Source organism: Ochotona princeps, chromosome 17 (genome assembly GCF_030435755.1).
Source record: "Ochotona princeps isolate mOchPri1 chromosome 17, mOchPri1.hap1, whole genome shotgun sequence".
Classification (NCBI taxonomy): domain Eukaryota; kingdom Metazoa; phylum Chordata; class Mammalia; order Lagomorpha; family Ochotonidae; genus Ochotona; species Ochotona princeps.
The window spans coordinates 13,711,349-13,732,850 of NC_080848.1; the positions used below are offsets into that span (position 1 = coordinate 13,711,349).

Genomic DNA, 21,502 nt, shown 5'->3' on the forward strand with positions numbered 1-21,502 from the left:
ATGACACTATTCTGAGATTCACCCTTTTTGCTTAAAAATATATCTTCATTTTGCTAAATATTATCAACATGTGAGGGGTTTCCTCATTCAATTTTAAAACTATACAGTATTTCTTTGTATGGTTCCAGCAGGCATTTTGAAAGAGTTTCCTAAAGATAGCATGCAGCAAGGCCTGGGTGGTAGCCCAGCAGCTAAAGTCCCTGCCTGCATGCATATAGAAGCCTTGAATCCATATGGGTGCCTTTTTGTTTCCTGGCTTCTCCACTTTCCTCCCAGCTCCCTGCTTGTGGACTGGGAAAGCAGTGAAGGATGGTCCAATGCTTTGGGACCCTACACCCACATGGGAGACCCAGAAGTTCCTGGCTCCTGGCTTGGGATTGGCTCAGCATTGGCTGTTGCAGCCACTAGGGAGTGAAGCAGTGGATGAAATATCTTTCTGTATCTCCTCTTCTCTATAAATCTGATTTTCCAAAAAAATATATCCTTTAAATAGCATGCAGCCCATTTTTGTTCCTTGATTACAAACAGCTTTTCATCAGTTGAGTGTCCTCATGTCACTCCGCTTTACGGCAGCTGCAGGAGAAACACTGGGTGTTTTTCAGAGTCCTCCAAAAGATTCTAGTAACCTTCATGTCAACATTTCCAGGGCCTGTTCCCCAGTCACAGGCAACACAGGTGTATCATCAGATTTTTTTGAGCTGGGAAATACTGTATCTCATAGCAATTTTAATTTGTACAGCTTAAAATTAATGTGATAACGCCTAGCGGCTAATGTCCTCGCCTTGGTCACGCTGGGATCCCATATGGGCACCGGTTCTGATCCTGGCAGCCCTGCTTCCTATCCAGCTCCCTGCTTGTGGCCTGGGAAAGCAGTCTAGGATGGCCCAAAGCTTTGGGACCCTGCACCTGCATGGGAGACCTGGAACAAGCTCCTGGCTCTTGGCTTCAGATTGGCTCAGCTCAGATGGAAGATTTTCCTTTAAAAAAAAAAAGTTTCTTTAAATGAATGTGATAAAACATTAATGGAATGGAGCATCTTTTTAATATTGTAAAAAGCCATTCTGACTTTTTCCCGTTTCCTGTTCCTTGTCACCTGTTGAAGCAAATGAGTTTTGAAAGGTTTATTTTTATTGCAAAGTCAGATATGTAGAGAGAGGAGGAAAGAGAGAGGAAGATCCTCCTTCTGATGATTCAATCCCCAGGTGACCACAACAGCCAGAGCTGAGCCGATGTGAGTCCAGAAGGCAGGAACTTCCTCTGGGTCTCCCACGCGGGAGCAGCGTCCCAAAGCTTTGGGCTGTCCTTGACTGCTTTTCCAGGCCACAGGTAGGGAGTTGGATGGGAAGTGGAGCTGCTGGGATTAGAACCGGCGCCCCGGCGCCCATATGGGATCTTGGTGCATTTTAGGGGAGGGCTTTAGCTATTAGGCCATCGTGCTGGGGCCCCAGGTCAACCTCTCGCCTCACACTTCCCTGTGTTCCCACATTTGGGACATCCTTACCTGGCCACGTGCTCACTTGTCTAAACACCTGTTCCCACTGCACTGCAGGCCCCTCAGGGACACGGCCTCTGGTCCCAGTTCTCTACTATCCGAGTACCTAGTAACAACGTGACGGAGCCCATATGGGGAAAAAAAACCTCTGCTGAAAGAAGCAGTCAGGCCAGGGCCCTGCCGGCCTCCTCCACGGCTCGGGTTTTGTCGCCCGGAGCCAAGTGCCTGCCCCCGCCTTCGCCTCCGGAGCGGGCGTTCTCAGGGACAGAGGGGACAGTGGCTCCTGTGGGCAGGGGCAGGAGGGACCCTGCTCCGAGCCTCGCGCGGATCTACAGCTCCGGGATGAGAACGAAGCGCTGGAGTTCCAATCGCGACAAACTCAGGAACGCGTACCTGCCAGCGCTCGGCGACGTCACAGGGCCGCGACGCGCCAGACGCCGCCCGGTTCCACCCGTCATGGGCATGCGCAATGCGCCCGCGGCGCGGCCCGTCAGGCCCTGCGGCAGGCGTCCCGGGGGCCAGCAAGACCCTGACCCCAAGATGGCCGCGCCCAGCGGAGCCGGCGCGGCCGCCTCCTGCCAAGGCGACGGCGGAGGTGGAGGCGGCGGCTTTGGGCCGTGGCTAGATGGACGGTTGGAGGCTCTGGGAGTGGACCAGGCCGTGTATGGCGCTTACATCCTTGGGGTCCTGCAGGAGGAGGAGGAGGAGGAGAAGCTGGATGCTCTGCAGGGGATCCTGTCGGCTTTCTTGGTGGGTCGCCCTGCTGTTCCTTTAGCCTCGGGCACGCCTCTCAAGACCCTGTTGGCACTGTGATCTTCCCTTCCCCTGCCCGCTGTCCCGGGAGTTTCATGGTTTTCCCTGGACGAGCTGTATCCGTGCTCTGGGCTGTGGGCCGCCAGGGAGAGGGCTTGTCTCCTAGGATTGGGGCTGCAGGTGCATAGAGATGAATGAGTTTCCCCTAATCCCGGGCACGAGGTCTTCTCAGATGCCGGCTGGTAAGCTGGTGGGCACTGCTGTGAAAGGCGTTCAACTGGCTAATTGGGAGTTTTATCGGACAACTTGTAACGATTATACCTGTCCTTTTACAGTGTGCGGTGTAGGCAAGAAGATGAGCTTGGGATGGCTGTTGCCATCAGGAGGTAGCGCCGGGAGACAGGAGTTTGTAGAAAGTACCCTCTCGGTGCATGTTTCTGAGGTGGCAGTCCGGAAAATGTAGGTTGATGAGGTTTTCACGTCTAAGCCGAAGTGGAGCAAATGGTCTTGATTTATTACCGTATTAAAAAATGTGGGAACAAACTAGAGTGGGTGGGCTAGGGGAAGAGGATGGGATTAAGAGATGAACTTGGTCTGTAGTCTCCTTAAAGCGGGTATGAGAGTTCGGGGTGTGCACTTTGCAGCTCTGCACATTAAGACAATATTCCAGTGTGATTTTTTTTCCTGCCACTTCGTCTTCATTTCTTCCACCCTGAAGATCCCATTTTAGGTTGGTTGTTACAGGTTAGATTGGTTACAAATGCCGCCTTACAAATTGTTTCCTAAATGACAGGCTCCAGAATGAAATCTGCTTGGTCAGGTCATGGAACATTGTAGCACCAAGAGTTGTTCCTGCCGGAGAACTCCAGGGAGGTTCGCTCCTCGTCAGAGGCCTTCCCCTCTCTCCTGTACCAATGAACATATTGGAGAATAATCCATTTCTTACCCTTCAAACCTGTTTTCAAACTGGTATCGTGACCTAGTGAGCTAAACTGCCACCGCAGCACTGGCGTCTCATACAAGTTTGAGTCACAGTTGCTGCACTTCCAATCCAGCTCTCTGCTGATGTGCTTGGGAAAGCAATGATATGTGGCCCAAGTGCCTCCTTGATCCCCGATACCCAAAATAAGTTAAAAAACCGATTTTTTAAAAGACTTATTTTATTCTGATTGCAAAGTCAGATATACAGAGAGGAAGAGAGACAGGAAGATCTTCCATCCATTGATTCGCTCCCCAACCGACCGCAACAGCTCTTGCTGCTCCGATCCAAAGCCAGGAACTTCCTCCAGGTCTCTCACATGGGTGCAGGGTCCCAAGGCTTTGGGCCGTCCTCGACTGCTTTCCCAGGCCACAAGCATGGAACTGCATGGGAAGTGGGGCAGCCGGAATTAGAACTGGCGCCCATATGGGTGCCTATATGGGATCCCGGGGCATTCAAGGCGAGGACTTTTAGCTGCTAGGCTACCGAGCCGACCCCCAAAAAACAATTTTTTAAAAGATATTTACTTGTTTTTATTGGAAAGTAAGATATATGGAGAGGAGGACAGACTGAGAGGAAGATTTCTTGTCCACTAATTCACTCCCCAAGTGGCTGCAATGGCCAGAGCTGAGCTGATCCGAAGCCAGGACCAGGAGCTTCTTGCAGGTCTCCCATGTGGGTGTAGGGTCCCAAGGTCTTGGGCTGTCCTCTGATGGTTTCCCCGGCCACAAGTAGGGAGCTGGATGGGAAGTAGGGCTGCAGGAACACGAACCGGTGCCCATATGAGATCCTAGCATGTGCAAATCTAGGACTTTAGCCACTAGGCTACCATACCAGGCCCAAAAAATTCTTAAAAAAAGATTTGTTATTTTTATTGAAAAGATTTACAGAGAGGAGAGACAGAGAGAAAGATATTCCATCTGCTGGTTCACTCCACAAGTGTCTGCAGTGGTTGGAGCTGAGCTGATCTGAAGCCAAGAGTCCTGACCAGCAGCTTCCAGGTCTCCCATTCAGGCACAGGGTCCCAAGGCTTTGGACTGTCCTCTATTGTTCTTCCAGGCCACAAGGAGGGAGCTTTGAGGAAGTGGAGCAGTTGGGATCATGGAACATGCAAGGCGAGGATTTAGTCACTGGGCTATCACACTGGATTCCCCCCAAGAAATTTTAAATGTTTTCTGTCGTATTTCTTTCCCTACAAAGTATGTACATGTATGGTAATATCCCTGTTCATTCAAAGTATATGTGGATCCTCTTTTATAGTCCTTAAAACTCAATTTTTCATTTTTGAAAGCTTATTTATTTATTTGAAGAAGACAGTGACAGAGGGAAAGAGAGAATTCCCATTTGTTGCTTCATTCCTCAAATGGCTATGATGATTAAAGCTGGGCCAGGCCAAAGCCAGAATCCTTGACCTCGGTCTACGTGGGAGACACCCTACTACCTAAGCTGTCACCTGCTGTGACCAGTCGAAAGCTGGAGCCAGGAGCCAGGGTGGGTGTGGAACCCAAGTGCGTGCTGTTTGGGCAAATGCCCTGTTGTCCCAGTAGATATTTTCTTGAATCCCAGTGTATTATACGGAGAGGCTGTGTTGGGACAGTGTTACTTTGACTTGGTGGAAGCACAGATCACGGATTGGGTACTTGGTTGAAATATGATGCCAGTGCAGCTATGCCAGGTCTGTCTGTCCCAGAGCCTGCCCTTGCCTGTAGATGGGGACATGTTAGCACAGTCTGGCAGGCAGCTTGGCAGGCCGGTGGAAATGCAACACAGTGGAATAAATGCTTTTCTTGGAGCCTGACATTTCAGGTGATAGTGGTGAGAGGTGGGGAGAAGGAACCAAACTTTTTTTTTTTTTTTTTTTTTCCAGGTGAGAAGTCTCTGAGGACTCCCTGAAAGAGTTAAAATAGCTTCCATGCTCATTGTCAAATCCTTTCCATAGTATCATTCTTGGCCACTAGATGTCAAGGAGATGCAGGAGTTGGCCGGGACTGTTACTAGTCTCTTGGTAGAAGAGGCAAAGTCATTTAGATGAAGATTTGGTTCTTTATAGCTTCTTGTTGCGTAAACTGGAGGAGACAAGATCATTTCACAAGACTGCCTCCTTCCCCTGTCCCATTCACATGCCACATGTTCTCATCCTTTGCTCAACCCCTGCTATGTGGAAAAGGACCCTGGAGAGGATTGGTCAGACACCACATGGTGGGGTAGTGTCTTTCCAGACCAGAAAGGGCCGATCGGTATATGCTAGGCACAATTCAAGGTGCTGCTCTTGGTCGGTCAGCTGACCAGCTGGCTGCAGGTACTACCAGGAGTCTGGAGTTGACCCAGTCTCTCTCTGGGAGTGACAGAAAACAAACCAGATCAGTCCCCAGACTTCATGGGGATGCAGCCTTCGGAACAAAAAATCTGAGAGCAAGCGCTTGAGGGAGGAGCCAAGAGTGGTGGTTTGTGGTCAGGGGCGCGAAGCAGCCTGCAAATGCTTTCCGTGAGCCTCTGTGTTTTGACCGGCAGTACTTCCCCTAGGTAACTGGGTCTTCAGGGTCTTACTGTGGACTGGTGTCTAACAGACACCGTCCTGAGTGCTTGGTGTAGCTCCTGGAACAGGATTGAGGTCCACACCTCGTGGCTGGCACAGAGAGCGGCATTAGCAGGTGACGACAGTGGAATGTTTATCAGAGGATCGACAGTGGAGTGGGAGTGAAGAAGCCACAGCTCACGTGGCTGTTTCTAGCAGCCCTCTCCATGCTAAGAGTTGTGAGGCTAGACACTGTTTTTTTATTCATCCCTCTGCTCTTGTCTTGGTACCATAACTGTAGCAGGCATCTGCCGGGTGAAGTTCTAAAGAGGACGGGTGATTGATTTGCTTTGATTTGGGTGAGGAGACTGGAGGAGTGAACCACTTTGTTCAGGAGATGGGCTCACAGTTAAGCACGGCGGGGGAGGCTGCTTGGGTTGAAAGCCTGTTTAAAGCATTGTTACTTGTATGACTTCAGGCAAGTTACCTGTGTGCTTTGGTTTTCTCTATAAATACAGAGTAGTAACATAGTGCTTCATGGGATTATTTTAAGACTTACAGATGCTCATGTGAAGTTTTTACAATGGTAACTGGCATGTGCTTAATAAATGTGATTTTTTAAAAACAAAGATTTATTTGCTTGAAAGACAAGGAGACAGAGAGGTAGAGAGAGAAAGCTTCCACGTGCTGGTATACGTATGACATGGCTGCGACGACCGGAGTTGGAGCTGGATTGGAAGCTACACAGCAGGAGCTTGAACTGGTGTTCCCATATGGAATGCCCACGTTTCAGTTGGTGGTGTTACGCACTCTGCATCTTTCAATGCCTGTGCCTAAGTGTGAACTCTGAAGGCTTGTCCTGGAGGCTAGAACATGAAGGGGGTCAAAGTGGCCATGGCAGAATGGAAGGAAATGCCTTTTTTTTTTTTTAAGATTTATATATTTTTATCACAAATTCAGATATATAGAGAGGAAGAGAGACAGAGAGGAAGATCTTCCATCTGATGATTCAATCCCCAAGTGACCGCAACGGCTGGTGCTGTGCCGATCCGAAGCCAGGAGCCAGGAATGTCCTCCAGGTCTCCCACATGGGTGCAGGGTCCCAAAGCTTTGGGCCGTTCTCGACTGCTTTCCCAGGCCACAAGCAGGGAGCTGGATGGGAAGTGGAGCTGCTGGGATTAGAACTGGTGCCCGTATGGGATCCCGGGGCGCGTTCAAGGCAAGGACTTTAGCTGCTAGGCCTGGAAATGCCATTTTTTAAAAGGTTTGTTTGAAAGAATTAACAGAAGAGGGAGAGCTCTTCCATCTGCTGGTTCACTCCCTAGATGGCCGCAATTGCCAGGGCAGTGCCAGGCTAGAGCCAGGAGATCCATCTGGGTCTTTCATGTGGGTGGCAGTGGCCCAAACATCTGTGCCTTCTGCTGCTGCTTTTCCCAGGCCATTAGCAGGGGGCTGGATTGGAAATGGAGCAGTTAAGCCGTGATCTGGCTCCCACATGGGGTGCTGTCTTCCCAGGTCACAGCTTTACATGCCGCACCACTAGTCAGGCCCGCATTTTTGAATGCCTATTCTTGGTCAAGAAGGGTAGACATATTGTATACGTCTTCATTTGTACTTAGTAGAATCCTGAGAATGTGTGAGGCTCAGAAAGCTAAAAAACGACACACAGACTGGAGAGCGTGGGCTGGGATAGAGACAGACACGACTAAGCAAGGCTACAACACCTGTGCGCTGCATGTGGACTAGATCAGGGCCACAGCATCAGCTGGCAGAAGCTGGCACTGGGGACTAACTCTGTCGAGTCAAATCACAGGACCACCTAAAGAGTGCATAAACCGGGACAGAGAGACCTGGGAGGGAAAAAGCGGGTTCCCCCCTCTTGGGTCACTATTCCCGTGGGAGGGCATGAAAACTAGGATGGGGGCTGGGATGGCTAGATAGAGAGGTACTCAACAATATCTGTGAGGGCTGGATGGTTGAGTTGGTTAGATAAAACTAAGCCTTAATACCCATTGACAAGTACCAGAGCCAAATGGGATGGGGGACAGATTGGTCTTCTGCTACACATACTGGCAAACCAGGGTAGGGGGCGGTCTGGTGGGGGCTATTGTGGGTCGCCCCAACTAGGCTGCAGCTCCCACTGGTTGAAGTAAGGGCGGAACCAGACTGGACTGCAACACCCATTGGTTCCAGTGCAACTCGGGACTGAAAACAGAACCAACCCAGCAATTGCAACCACCAGCTGATCAGGGTGATGGACTGTGCCGGGCCCTGTGCTTGCTAGAACATACAAGAAACTAATCTGGGAATACCTCAAAGTATCTTTGGAGATCTCCCCGCTTGAACTGCTGGACTCAGAATTCTAACCAAGAAAGGACAGAAGACAGAATAGGACAATCATTCATCTCAGCTACATGTTGGCAGCGAAATATGGGACAAATGGAGACTTCATGATGGACCATATCAATCAGTGGACCACCTCATCGAGCGAAACTGGCAGTGACTCATAACTGGAGAACTATTAACTCCACTTGAGCACATATCTCAGAGCATGCCCCACATCCGGGACTTGGGGTGGGCGGGAAACCAGGTGGAGCTTCTCCCTCAATATCCCCCTTTACCTCAGATACATGATGGAAACAATATGGACATAATAGCATTGCCTACCTCCCTATCCCCCTGAACCTTTTTTTTTTCTTTTCTTGTTTTTCCTTCAACTATAGTTAACTATGTAAAGATTGTCAACAACAATACAATAAAATGGATAAAAAAAAAAAAAAAAAAAAAAAACGACACACAGGATTGCCTCTGTACACAATGGGCTTGGCACTCCCAAGTCTTTCCCGTGGGTTCATCTCATCCTAGGACAGCCATGCCCTCCACATGAGCTTTTGTTAGGTGGCAGGACAGAGCCACAGGGGTCGAGGGAGAGGCAGAGAGAGGTGTACCTTCCAACTACTGGTGTACTTTACTTTCCAAATGGGTCCACTTCCAGGAGCCCAAACTCTATTGTTGTATCTCCCATGTGGGTTGCAGGGACCCCAGCACTGGGACTATCATCCACTGCCTTCCCAGGAATTGGATCAGAGGTGGAGCAGGTGGGACCAGGACCAGTTGTCAGATACCAAGCGGCAGATTTACCTTAAACTGCAACTTTGGCCTCAGGTTGCTGTTGTTTTAGAGTTTTTTCAGGAAATTAATTGTGCTACTTTTCTAACCAGGAAGAAGATTCTCTTCTGAATATCTGCAAGGAAATTGTGCAACGATGGTCGGAATCTCAGAGTGTTGTCACCAAAGTGAAGAAAGAAGGTAGAGTTGGAAATTCATGTGTGACCTCCAGGGCTTGTTCCAAAAGTTTTTTCTGTGATGATAGATCTTTTCATTGTTGTCTTTGGATCCTCATTTTTCTTGATTTTCTCTATTTGAAAGGCAGATTTATGAAAAAGAGGGCCAGTCTGAAGTTGGGGGCCTCTTCCAAGTTTTCCACATAAGTTCAGGGGTCCAAAGACCAGGGAGACCTTTTTGCTGCTTTCTTACACACGTTAGCAGGGAATTGGATCAGAAGTGGAGCAGCTGGAATGAGAGCTGGCGCCCAGTTGGGATGCTGGCACTACAGGCAGAAGCTTAACCTGTTAGGCCAGAGTGTTGGCCCTTTAATACAATTTTTTTTTTAAAGATTTGTTTTATTTTCATTGGAAAGTCAGGTATTACAGAGAGGCCGAGAGACAGAAAGATCCTTCGTCTGATGATTCACTCCCCAAGCCTCTGCAACAGCCGGTGCTGCGCCAATCCAAAGCCAGGAGCCAGGATCCTCTTCCAGGTCTCCCACACAGGTGCAGGATCCCAAGGCTTTGGGCCGTCCTCAACTGCTTTCCCAGGCCACAGGCAGGGAGCTGGATGGGAAGTGGAGCAACTGGGACATGATCTGGCACCCAAATGGGATCTCAGTGCATGTAAGGCAAGGACTTTAGCCACTAGGCTACTGTGCTGGGACTGTGAAATATTCTTTAATTTATGGAATTTCATTTGGCATAGCTACAAGTATTTTAGATTTCTTTTTCAAGTTTCTAGGAAAAGAGGGACAAAAGTTGCATGTGTGGAGGCTTAATTTTCTGTGATTCTGATACAATGCCTTCAGCATTTTCATTAAGGTAGCAGAACACCGTGTACTGTTGTAGTGTCCACTGTTCTGGTCGTTGTACAAGACGGGATGGGCACAAGCCGTGATGCTTGGCGTGCGTGGCCTTTCCTTGCCTTGCTTACTGGCCCTTGAGACACCGCCTTGGGACCTAGGGCAGCTGCCGGCAGCCGTGGCACACGCCCTCCGGAAGGCTGGAGTGTGCTGAGCGGCTCGTCTCTGACACAGCCTGTTGTTTCTCTCCACCACCTCCCAGATGAGGTCCAGGCCATCGCCACCCTCATTGAGAAGCAGGCGCAGATCGTGGTGAAGCCCAGACTGGTGTCGGAAGAGGCGAGGCAGAGGAAGGCGGCCCTGCTGGCCCAGTACGCTGATGTGACTGATGAGGAAGAATATCCTTTCTGGGGGCTGGATGGTTGGCCATGATCTTTGGTACCTGCCTGCCCCCTCTGATGGACCATGTCTCTGTGTTCCTGGGTAAGAATGGGAAATGATATCAGAGCAGTTGACAATGGACTTAGTATTGTGGGACATCCTTGAAAACCATGGAGTAAAACCAGGAGTGTATTCCAGGACTGTTATGTACTTTCAGGAAATGAGATGTGGTCCCTTCTGTTTGCAGGACACCGTGTGCTATCGTATCTGTCATTGGCTTTTATCATCTTTCCTGTATAGAAAGGAAACCAAGTCACTAAGAATTGAGAATTAGTGGCAAAATTTGGACTAGATCCTGCATGTTCTTGAGTGAAGGATCCCCTGAATTTGGAGCAATTACATTTAATTTTTTTTTTTAAGGTTTTGTTTATTTATAAGGCAGAACTACAGAGAGAGATGGAGAGTTAGAGAGAGTGATCTTCCATCTGCTGGTTCACTCCCCAAATGGCTGCAATGGCCAAAGCTATACCAAGCCAACACCAGGGCCCTGGACCTCCTGGGTCTCATGTGGTTGGCAGGGACTCAAGTACTTGGCCCATCCTCCACTGCCTACTCACATGCATTAGCAAGAAAGTTCATCAGAAGTGGAGCAACCAGAACTTGAACCAGCACCCATATGGAATACCAGCATTGCAGGTAGGAACTTAAGCTAGCTGTAGTGCCACAACATCAGCCCTGAAGTATTTTTTTTTAAAGATTTATTTATTTGTTTATTTATATTGCAAAGTCAGATATACAGAGAGGAAGAGAGACAGAGAGGAAGATCTTCCGTCCGATGATTCACTCCCCAAGTGACTGCAGCGGCCAGTGCTGCGCCAATCTGAAGCCAGGAGCCAGGAGCTCTTTTGAGTCTCCCCACATGGGTGTAGGGTCCCAAGGCTTTGGGCCACCCTCGACTGCTTTCCCAGGCCACAGGCAGGGAGCTGGATGGGAAGTGGGGCTGCTGGGATCAGAACTGGTGCCCATATGAGATCCTGGCATGTTCAAGGTGAGGACTTTAGCCATTAGGACTCCATGCTCGGCCCGAATTTTTTTATATTTTTATTAATATGACTACACAGTTAAAGCTAAAACTGGGACCTGGTACGATAGCCTAGTGACTAAATCCTTGCAACTGTCAGGATCGCATATGGATGCTGGTTCATGTCCCTGCTGCTCCACTTCCCATCCAGCTCCCTGCTTGTGGCCTGGGAAAGCAGTGGAGAATGGTCCAGTATTTGGGACCCTGCACCTGTTGGGAGACCCAGAAGAAGCTTCTGGCTCTTGGCTTCAGGCTTCAGATCAGCTCAACTCCTACTGTTGTAACCAGTTGGGGAGTGAACCAATGGACAGATCTGTCTCTCTGTAAATCTGGCTTTCCAATTAAAAAACAACTAAAACTGAACCTGGTAATCAACACTGTAATAAGTATGGAATTTGAGTAGGAACTATACAAAAAGGTTGTATTACTAGTAGAAGTAGCTTTAGTCTCCTATAAATTTGAAACTAATATTTAATAAATACTTGGTTTAGTGATTCTGCTTGAATGAAGGTTGTGGCATGTCACACAGCGGATGTCATCCTACAAATGTCAGCTATCTGATCATGTGTGTAGGAACACTTCCTGAGGTTCTTTTTTTTTTTTTTTTGGTTGTTTTTAATTCTTTTATTTTAATAATCTTTATATAGTTGATTAGGGCACAAAGGGTCTAAGGCTATAGGAAAGTGGGTAAGACCATCGTTTCCACATTAATATTATTCTTTCTTTTTTTATCTGGAGTCAGGGGAGAAACAAAGGGAGAAGCCCCACCCAGCCTCCCACCCATCCCAGGTCCCCGAGGTGGGGCACGCTCCGAGGGTCCTGCTCATGCAGTTTTGATAGTTTATCAGTTCTGATTTGCTGCCAATCTCACCATTCCCAGCATGATGAAATCTCTTAGAATCCACTGGCTGACATAGTCTCTTCATGGTTGGGATTCTGAGGTCAGTTCCATTGGAGGGATCCCCAGAGAAACTTCGTCTGAGGTGATCCCAGACCTGATTCTTGTGTGTGAATGCCAGTACAGGGTGCTGCACAGTCCTTCACCCTAATCAGCTTATGCATATGCTGGTGGTTACATTTGCTGGGTTATTTCTGTTTCCAGACCTGTCTTCCGTGTGAACTAATGGATGTTTCAGTGAAGCCTGATTCTGCCCACCTCACACTCGGCCCTCACATAAACCAGTGGGAGCTGCACCTAGTCAGGGTGACTTCCAATAACCCCCACCAGGCCTGCCCCCCACCCTGGTTCTCGTACCTGCCAGTACGTACAGCAGACTGTCTAGTCTGTCCCACGTCCCATTCAGCTCTTATACGTGTCAGTGGGCTTTGAACCCTAGTTCAACCCAACCAGCCCTACTTTCCAGCCCACACACATGCTGGCGGGTGCCATTCTGTTTAGCCACTCCTGCCCCAGTCCTGGTTTTCATGCTGTCCAGTGGGAGTGGTAGCCCAAGAGGGAGGTGCCCACTTTTTCCCTACTGGGCCACTCCCACTTCATGCTCTGTGCAGGTGGTTCTGTGATTTAACTTGACGGAATTAGGCCCCAAGTGTCAGCCTCTGCCACCTGATGCTGTCGCAAAGCCCAACCAACTCTCACCCATTCTGATTTATGCTTGCACCAGTAGGAACAGTCAGCCCAGCCTGGCTTTCCCCTGATTTAGCTCACATGAGGTCCACAGGTGTAGCCCTTGCCGTTCTGGTCTGCCCCCATCCCAACTCACGCTCTCTAGTGGGATTCGCAGTCCAGCAGGGGAGCCCTCCCCATTCCTCCTACCGGCTTTTCCCTCTCCCCCGCTGGTTCTCATGTGTGCTGGTTGGGTGCTGCGGCCTAGTCTGGCTTGGCCCTCCTCGCCTCAGCATTTGCCAGTGGGTGCTGTAGCTTGGCCCAGCCCACCCCCAATTCCAGCTCCCGCTGGTAGGGGTTACAGCCTAGCCCAGCCCAGCTGGCACCCCATCCTAGCCGTACTGGTATGTGTTGTGTCTGAACCTGGCACGACCCACACTGTCTTCTGGTGCTCGGATTCGCCAGCGAGTGATGTGTACTGGTTCAGCCTGGTCCGCCCCTGACCTGTGCCAAATGTATGCCGGTGGGTACCTTTCCCTGGCCTGGTCTGGGCTGCTCCCCATCATGTTTCTGCACTCACCTGCAGGGACTGTGTCCTGCCAGAGGAGTTGACCAGGCCCCTCCATCAGAACCTCTCCCAATGCCAGATCTTGCGCATACTGGTGGGTCCATGGGCCAGCCCTACTTAGTCCACCTCCTGCCCTGGCAGGAACAGTGGCCTTTCCTGACTGGCCTTCAACCCATTCTAGTTCTTACTGTTGGATGTTTCAGCCCAGCAAAGGCTCATCCATACCCAGACACAGCTCATACATGGCTCAGTGGGGCAGAGACCTAGCCTAGTCTGTTCTCATCTATCCTGGTCCTCCAAAGCATCAGATGGTGCTGGAGTCTAGCCCAACTCAGAGTGCCCAGCCCCTTTCCACACTTGTGCTAAGGGACACTGCAGCCATATCCATACCAGAACGCAGCCCCCACTTCAGACCTTGAACTCGCCACTGGGAATACCAACCCAGCCAGGGTGTTCTCTTAGCTCCACGACCGGGCCTGCTCCCAACCACAGATCGCGCGTGCCAGTGGTTGCTGTAACCCATCTTGGCACAGCCCCTCACCTGTCTTGGCCTTTGCCTTTTTTTTTTTTTTAAGATTTATTTATTTTTATTACAAAGTCAGATATACAGAGAGGAAGAGAGACAGAGAGGAAGATCTTCCGTCTGATGATTCACTCCCCAAGTGACCACAACGGCCAATGCTGTGCCGATCTGAAGCCGGGAATCAGGAACTTTCTCCAGGTCTCCCACATGGGTGTGCAGGGTCCCAAAGCTTTGGGCTGTCCTCGACTGCTTTCCCAGGCCACAGGCAGGGAGCTGAATGGTAAGTGGAGCTGCCAGGATTAGAACCGGCGCCCATATGGGATCCCGGGGCGTTCAAGGCTAGGACTTTAGCTGCTAGGCCACGCCGCTGGGCCCGGCCTTTGCCTTTGATGCTGTGTCCTGGCCTCCCTGGCTCATGCAAACCAGCCAGTGTAGGAGCCTAGCTCAGCATGACCTGTGCTCCATCCTGATTTCTGTTCTTGTTTGTGAGCTAAGATTTGCTCGGTCCTGCCTGGTCTGCCTTCTTTCATAGCCAATCCACACTTTGGCCAGTCTTTGGAACTACTATGCCCGGCTTGCCCAATCCCCAGGCCTGGACCATGTGAGCATCAGTGACAGTTGTGACCCACTAGGGGAGTTTTCCAGGTTCCCCCAGTTGACCCACTGCCAGACCCAGATCTCATACATGCCAGTGGGTGTTAGGCCAGTGCGCGACATAGTGTGCCCTTCCATTTTGGCCTTGTATGCAGCCTGGCCCACCCCACACCCTATTTTAGGATGCACATTTGGATGCTGCTGCCTTGACCTGCCCAGCCTATTCTCAGCTCCTGTACCGTGAGTATTGGCGAGTTCCATGTTCACTCCCTGTTCAGCCAGTCACCACCCCAGATCTTGAGCTTATCAGTGGGACTTATATTTCCATAGAGATGGGCCCACTTACTCCCTCACGGAATCTACCCCCACGCCTGGTTCTCGGGTGCTGGTTTTTGTCATGGCCCTGCCTAATGTGACCTGTCGCCTGTTTCAATACTCAATCAGGTACTTGGATCTAGGTCTGCTACAGGCCCCTAGCCACAGCTTTCGTATGGTATGGCATGTGATGGTCAGTGATGCTCTGCAATAACAAGCCCATCTCAGGACTCCCCTGTGGGCTGATGAATCAGTCTGACCCATACAGATCTTCCATTCCCTCCCCTCTATACCACCAGGTCTCAGTCCCCTCACTTACCAGCCAGTACAGTCGCTCTGTTGATAGGTGTCCCTCAGGATTCCTCAGTTACATCTCTGGTGTCCGTATCTATGGATGTCCCTAGGCAATATTTCATCACCCAGAGCTCATCAGCGGGGGGAGGGGGTTAGGGGGACGGGGTGGGCTGCTTCCTCTGCTCATACACTAACCATGAAGGTGTGCTGGCTACAGGTATCCCTGCGGGTCAAAAAACGCTGCCAGGATGGGGTTGTCCCGGAAGCCTGCTGAGCCTCCCTCCCCCAAGGGAGCCAGTGTGCTCAGTTGCTCGTACCTTTCGCCAGGCACCTCCTGAGGTTCTTTGGGGTCAGTTTCTCTGTCAGGTTTCCTCATGCCTCTTCTTGTTCAAGTTGGCAGAGTTATGGTTCTGATGACTAAATCTTCATTCTTGAGCTAGAAAAGAACTTTAAGACTGCCAGTTTGCCTGCAGGAGCTGTTAAAGCAGATTTAAGCTGATTTCTTGACTTAACCACCAGAGCAGGGCCCAAGATGGTGCCTTTCTAACAGATTCCCAGGGGTTCATGGAGCCACACTTTGCCACCTTGCCATCCTTTCAGGTCACCTGGGAATCTGCCAGGGCCAACCTGAAATTTTTTTTTCAGCCTCCTTAAAAGTTAGCTTATAGAAGATCCACATAATCTTCTCTTAATGTGTATTCCTAGAGCTGACCTACTGGGTTTTCAGCACCTCCCCAACCAGGAACTCCCTCCCTCCCTCTTTCCTTCTCTCTGTCTCTCTCTCTCTCTCACTCTCCCTCTCTCCTCTCTCCTCTCTCCCCTCTCCCCCCTCCCCCTCTTTCCCTCCCCTCCCTCCAACGCAGTCTTCCTCCTACAGGTGTACTCAGTGCCTGGGTGTGTCCTTGGTGCTGGCTGTGCCTTCATTTGCCATGTGACTTTCCTTAACATTCCCTCACCAACCCAGATGAGGATGACTTGGGCGCTGCCACCATGAACCTTGGTTCTGATAAATGTATCCTTCCTGTGTGTGTACCCGTTCGGTTCTCCAAGGGTGCCTCTTGGGGGTCTGTTTTTGTTGTGCTGTCTTGACTAAGGGCCGCCTTTATATCCAGGCACTCAGGCCCTGCCAGCAGGGGGAGCTCCATTCCCAGGGTGTGGCCAGTCAGTCAGGGATTAGCGGGAGGGTCTCTAAGGGAAAGTCAGCCTTTGTACTCCCTGCATGCTGCTTCAAGTTGCCAACATGGCAGTAATCACTGAAGGATAATGAAATTTTGTCTTTGTTCTTAAAAACTTTACTTTTTTTTAAAGATTTATTTATTTTTATCACAAAGTCAGATATACAGGGAGGAGGAGAGACAGAGAGGAAGATCTTCCTTCTAATGATTCACTCCCCAAGTGACTGCAACGACCAGAGCTGCGCTGATCCGAAGCCAGGAGCCAGGAGCCTATTTCAGGTCTCCCATGCGGGTGCAGGGTCCCAAGGCTTTGGGCCGTCCTCAGTTGCTTTTCCAGGCCACAAGCAGGGAGCTAGATGGGAAGTGGAGCTGCCGGGATTAGAACCAGCGCACATACGGGATCCCGGCGCATGCAAGGCGAGGACTTTAGCCTCTAGGTTATAGTGCTGAACCCTGGAATGTGATTTTTATGTTTAAATTCCTGTAGTCTTGAAAAAAGCAGCCTGATTGTTTAATAAGGTTAAACATGTTAGATCTTTTTAAAGTTTGAGAGTAACAAGAACGTAAACATTTTGCCTGTTGCTCACACTCCAATCCTTTTAACTAGTCTAGATACTTGAGCAGTATTTTGCTATTGAATGATACAAATACTTATTCTGGAATGAAATTTTATTGTGGTAAAATATTTTTAAATACAGATTTAGTTAAGACTGAATAAATATTCTGAGGAATATTTTAGAATTTTTAAATGGTAGCTTTGGGATTTCCCAAAACTAAAAGCTGGAAACTTTTTTTTAAAGGATTTATTATAAAAGGAAGATTTACAGAGAGAACAGATAGATGGATCTTCCATCTGCTGATTTACTCCCCAGATGGCCATAATGGCTAGAGATGAGTTGATCCCAAGCCAGGAGCTTCTTCCAGGTCTCCCATGTGGGTGTAGGGTCCCAAGGCTTTGGGCCCTCCTCTACTTTTTCTCAGGCCACAAACAGGGAGTTGGAAGGGAAGTGGAGCAGCCAGCACACAAACAGGCACCCATATGAAATTCCTGCATGTGCAAGGTGAGAACTTTAGCTACTAGGCTACTGCTCCGGTCCCCAAGGTTTTCTTTCTTTCTTTTTTTTTAAATAGAAGACAGCAGTTAGGACTCAGCACATGGTAAGAGGAGAGCCAGGATGAGTAGACAGAGCCATGACTTTGTGTGACCTGAACTTGATCCCCTTAACACATCTGCAGCTCTGTTCCGAAACACCAACGTGGAAGATGTCCTCCATGCCCGAAGACTGGAGCGAGACTCGCTTCGGGATGAGTCGCAAAGGAAGAAGGAGCAGGACAAGCTGCAGAGGGAGAGGGACCGACTGGCCAAGCAGGAGCGCAAGGAGAAAGAGAAGAAAAGGACACAGCGAGGAGAGCGGAAGCGATAACCTTGGCCCGCTCTGGTCTTCCCACCGTGAACTTGACCAGAGGGAGCAGTGGTTGTACATACAGGGACTCGAGAAAAACGAGAGGACGCTGTCAAGTGGCTTGGCAAGGCACTTCTCCCGTTGTGGACACGATGGAAAGGACATTCAGACTCACTTCCCATTCCAGAATGTGCCATGTTTGGGTGGTGTGGGCAGCCCCGTTCTTACAGTTGATATCTGTACCAAAGATCTGGAATAGGGACAGCGTTTCTGTTTTAATGCTGAAGTCCTGTGCTCCTTTTGCCCACCTTAAAGTCTTCCTTCACCTTGGGCACGTGGCAGGAGGGTCCAGAAAACCAATGATGCCCGCTTTCTTCTGAAGGAGAAGAGTCAGGAGCAGTCCGCCCTGCTGGGGTGTGGGTGGGAGTGCAAATGACCCCACACGGCCTCACCCCTAAACATGGTTTTATGGCTGAACTGGCAAATGAGCAGCGCCACTCCCCTCACCCCCCGTTCCAGAGCAAGTGTGTGTTTCATGGCAGTAAAGTTAGGAAGATGGAAGTCACTGGAGGTGTTCTAGATTTTTTTTTTTTTCTTTAATGGTTTCAGCCTGTGGAAGAAAATGGTATCTTCTCATGTGAGACAGTTACATATTTTTGCTCATATAGGCTGTGACTTTGTTCTAAGAAGGCTGTGTCATTGTTAGTTGACAGAAATTTTCTGATTTGCCACAAAGTCTATGAGTATTAGTCATTCCTGATTTTAGAGGAATTAGCGGAGTTGCCCTTTTAAAGGGAGGGGGGAACACTGGACATGTCTGCTGACACAGAGATGTTTAAGAGTACACGGCAGGTGCTCATCAGATTGTGACCAGAGTGAATGGCAGACCTGCTTGGAAGTCGGCAGTGAGCGGGAGCGCGCCGTGTGTCTCCACTTGCCACCAGCGAGCTGGGAGATGGAGGGCCTCCCCTCCTCGGTTCAGGCAGCACCCTGCCGGGAAGCCTGAAGCCAGCGGTTTCTCTGGTTGGACAAAGTAGATCTTTTATGCCAGGGGTCAGCAGCAGACTGTCACCCACAGGCTAAATTTGTCTGTTTTTGTATGGTATAGACCGAAAATGGATTTTACTATTTTTAGAGGATTATAAAAGAAAGAATACATAAAAGAGACCGTATGTGGTCCTGAGACCTAAGCTGTTTATCATCTGGCCCTTTGGAAACAAAATGTGTTGACTTGTGTTTTATATCATTAACTACCAAAAATTTACCTTTGTGTAGAAGGTTAAAAAAAAACCAGCATGGTTAAGAAAAGGAGATGTGTGTTACCTCTTCAAACACTCCTATAACTGTGGCATTTCAAAAATTTTTCTAAAAACCCACCTTTTTAAAACAAAATAAACTAATTTTAAGTCACCACCTTCTGTTTTAATCTGATTCCTTCCAGCTTCCCGCAGAAGGTCCATGTGGAAAGTCACTGTGGAACGTATCTTCAATCTATGTCTTTTTTATATTTTTTTAAAGATTTATTTATTTTTATTGGAAAGTCAGAAATATACAGAGAGGAGGAGAGACAGAGGAAGATCTTCCGTCCGATGATTCAATCCCCAAGTGACCACAACGGCAGGTGCTACGCTGATCCGAAGCCAGGAGCCAGGAACTTCTTCCAGGACTCCCATGCGGGTGCAGGAACCCAAGGCTTTGGGCTGTCCTCAGCTGCTTTCCCAGGCCACAAGCAGGGAGCTGGATGGGAAGTGGAGCTGCTGGGATTAGAAACCAGTGCCCATATGGGATTCCGGTGCGTTCAAGGTGAGGACTTTAGCCGCTAGGCCACCGTGCGGGGCCCCTCAACTTTAAAAAAAATATATATCTATTAGTTTTATTGGAAAGTCAGATATTCAGAAGGAAGAGAGACAGAGAAGAAGATCTGCTGATTCACTTTCCAAGCAGCTGCAATAGCCGGAGCTGCACTGATCCTAAGCCAGGAGCCTGGAGTGTCTTACGCGTCTCCCATGCTTTGGGCCATCCTCGACTGCTTTCCCAGGCCACAAGCAGGGAGCTGGATGGAAAGTGGGGCCACTGGGATTAGAACCGGCACCCATATGGGATCCTAGTGCATACAAGATGAGGACTTTAGCTTGCTAGGCCACCACACTGGGCCTCTATGCTTTTTTAAAAAAATTAATTGAAGGTAACAAAGGGAGAGACCCACATCCATCCACTGTTTCACACAAATGGCTCCAAAAAGCTAGGACTGGACCAGGCTGAAGTGAGGGGTTGGGAACTCCGCATGGAGGTCATGGACTAAATGCCTTCCAGGTGCATCAGCAGAAGATGGATCTGAAGAGTAGGCAAGATTTCATCAGAGTCAGGCTCATAATAGTATGCAGTGTTTCAAACAATGGCTTAATCAGCCAGATCACAACACCCACCTCTAAAGCCTATAGTCTACTAATGGAGCCTCTTTTCCTTCAAATCCATAAATTCTCTTTCCTTTTTTGCAAAGTTGAAATTAGGAGACCATGCTTTTTGAAGTATCAGAAGTACTGGTAGAATCAGTCCTTTATTATGATGATAGCAGGAGGCTGTGGCTATGGATAGGATAGGGCAGAGTTCATTTTAGTTCAGTAATTCTTTTTTTGAATTTGTTTAAATATTTTATTATTTGAAAGGCAGAGTTACAGAGAGGAGAGACAGAATTATCTTCCATCCACTCGTTCTCTCCCTAGATGGCTGTTAATGGTAAGAGCTGGGCTGGCCTAGAGCCAGGAGCCAGGAGCTTGTTCCAGATCTTCCACATGGATGCAGGGTCCCAAGAACTTGAATCCTTCTCTGCTGCTTTCCCAAGCCATAAGCAGGGAATGGGATAGGAAGTGGAGCAGCTGAGTCATGAATAGGCTCCTGTATGAAATGCCAGTGTGATGGGCAGAAACAGCCTATTCCACCATGTAATTTTTTTTCTCCCTTTTCTTAATTTAGTAACTCTTATTTTGGGATTTTGGTTTGTTTCCACCTTCATTTTAGTCTCTGAAGGAATAAAGGATTTTTAGCACTTGAGTTAACTTTTCTCAAAGCTTATGAGCTAATTTTTCTGTTTGTGTTAAGTGTACCTTCTCAAACAAACAGAAAAATTAGCTCATTAAGCTTTGAGAAAAGTTAACTCAAGTGCTAAAAATCCATTATATTTAAGATGTTTACTATTCCAGGGAGAGTGTTTAGCCTAGTGGCTCTGCTGCTGATCAGGACTCCAGCGTCCTGCATCATAGATTTTGGTGCCCAGCTCCAGCTCTTAATTCCAGCCTCACTACTGATGTGGATCCTGGGAACAGCAGTTATGGCTCAAGTGGCTGGTTTCTGCCACCCAGGTGGGAGATCTGGATTGCATTTCTGGCTCCTCATGGCTATCGAGTCATTTTAGGCACCCAGCAAATGAGAGCTCTTTTACTCTGTTCTCAAATTTAAAATATGCTGTATCCCCAAAGATAATTTTTAAGTAACCACATTTTTTTTAAAGATTTATTTTATTTTATTACAGTCAGATATACAGAGAGAAGGAGAGACAGAGAGGAAGATCTTCCGTCCGATGATTCACTCCCCAAGTGAGCCACAACAGGCCGGTGCGCGCCAGTCCAAAGCCAGGAGCCAGGAGCCTCGCCTCTTCCAGGTCTCCCACGCGGGTGCACTGTCCCAAGGCATTGGGCCATCCTCAACTGCTTTCCCAGGCCACAAGCAGGGAGCT

The 21,502-nt window shown here is 49.0% G+C and overlaps 1 protein-coding gene across 1 annotated transcript; it reads left to right on the top strand.

Moving 5' to 3' along the window:
- Positions 1-1,979: 1,979 nt before the first annotated feature.
- Positions 1,980-18,568, top strand: CCDC43 (coiled-coil domain containing 43). Its single transcript, XM_058676278.1, has 5 exons — positions 1,980-2,242; positions 8,961-9,048; positions 10,134-10,270; positions 16,140-16,203; positions 17,603-18,568. The coding sequence occupies exons 1-5, from the start codon at positions 2,033-2,035 to the stop codon at positions 17,788-17,790; spliced, it is 687 nt and encodes a 228-aa protein (XP_058532261.1). The 5' UTR covers positions 1,980-2,032; the 3' UTR covers positions 17,791-18,568.
- The last annotated feature ends 2,934 nt before the right edge of the window (positions 18,569-21,502 follow it).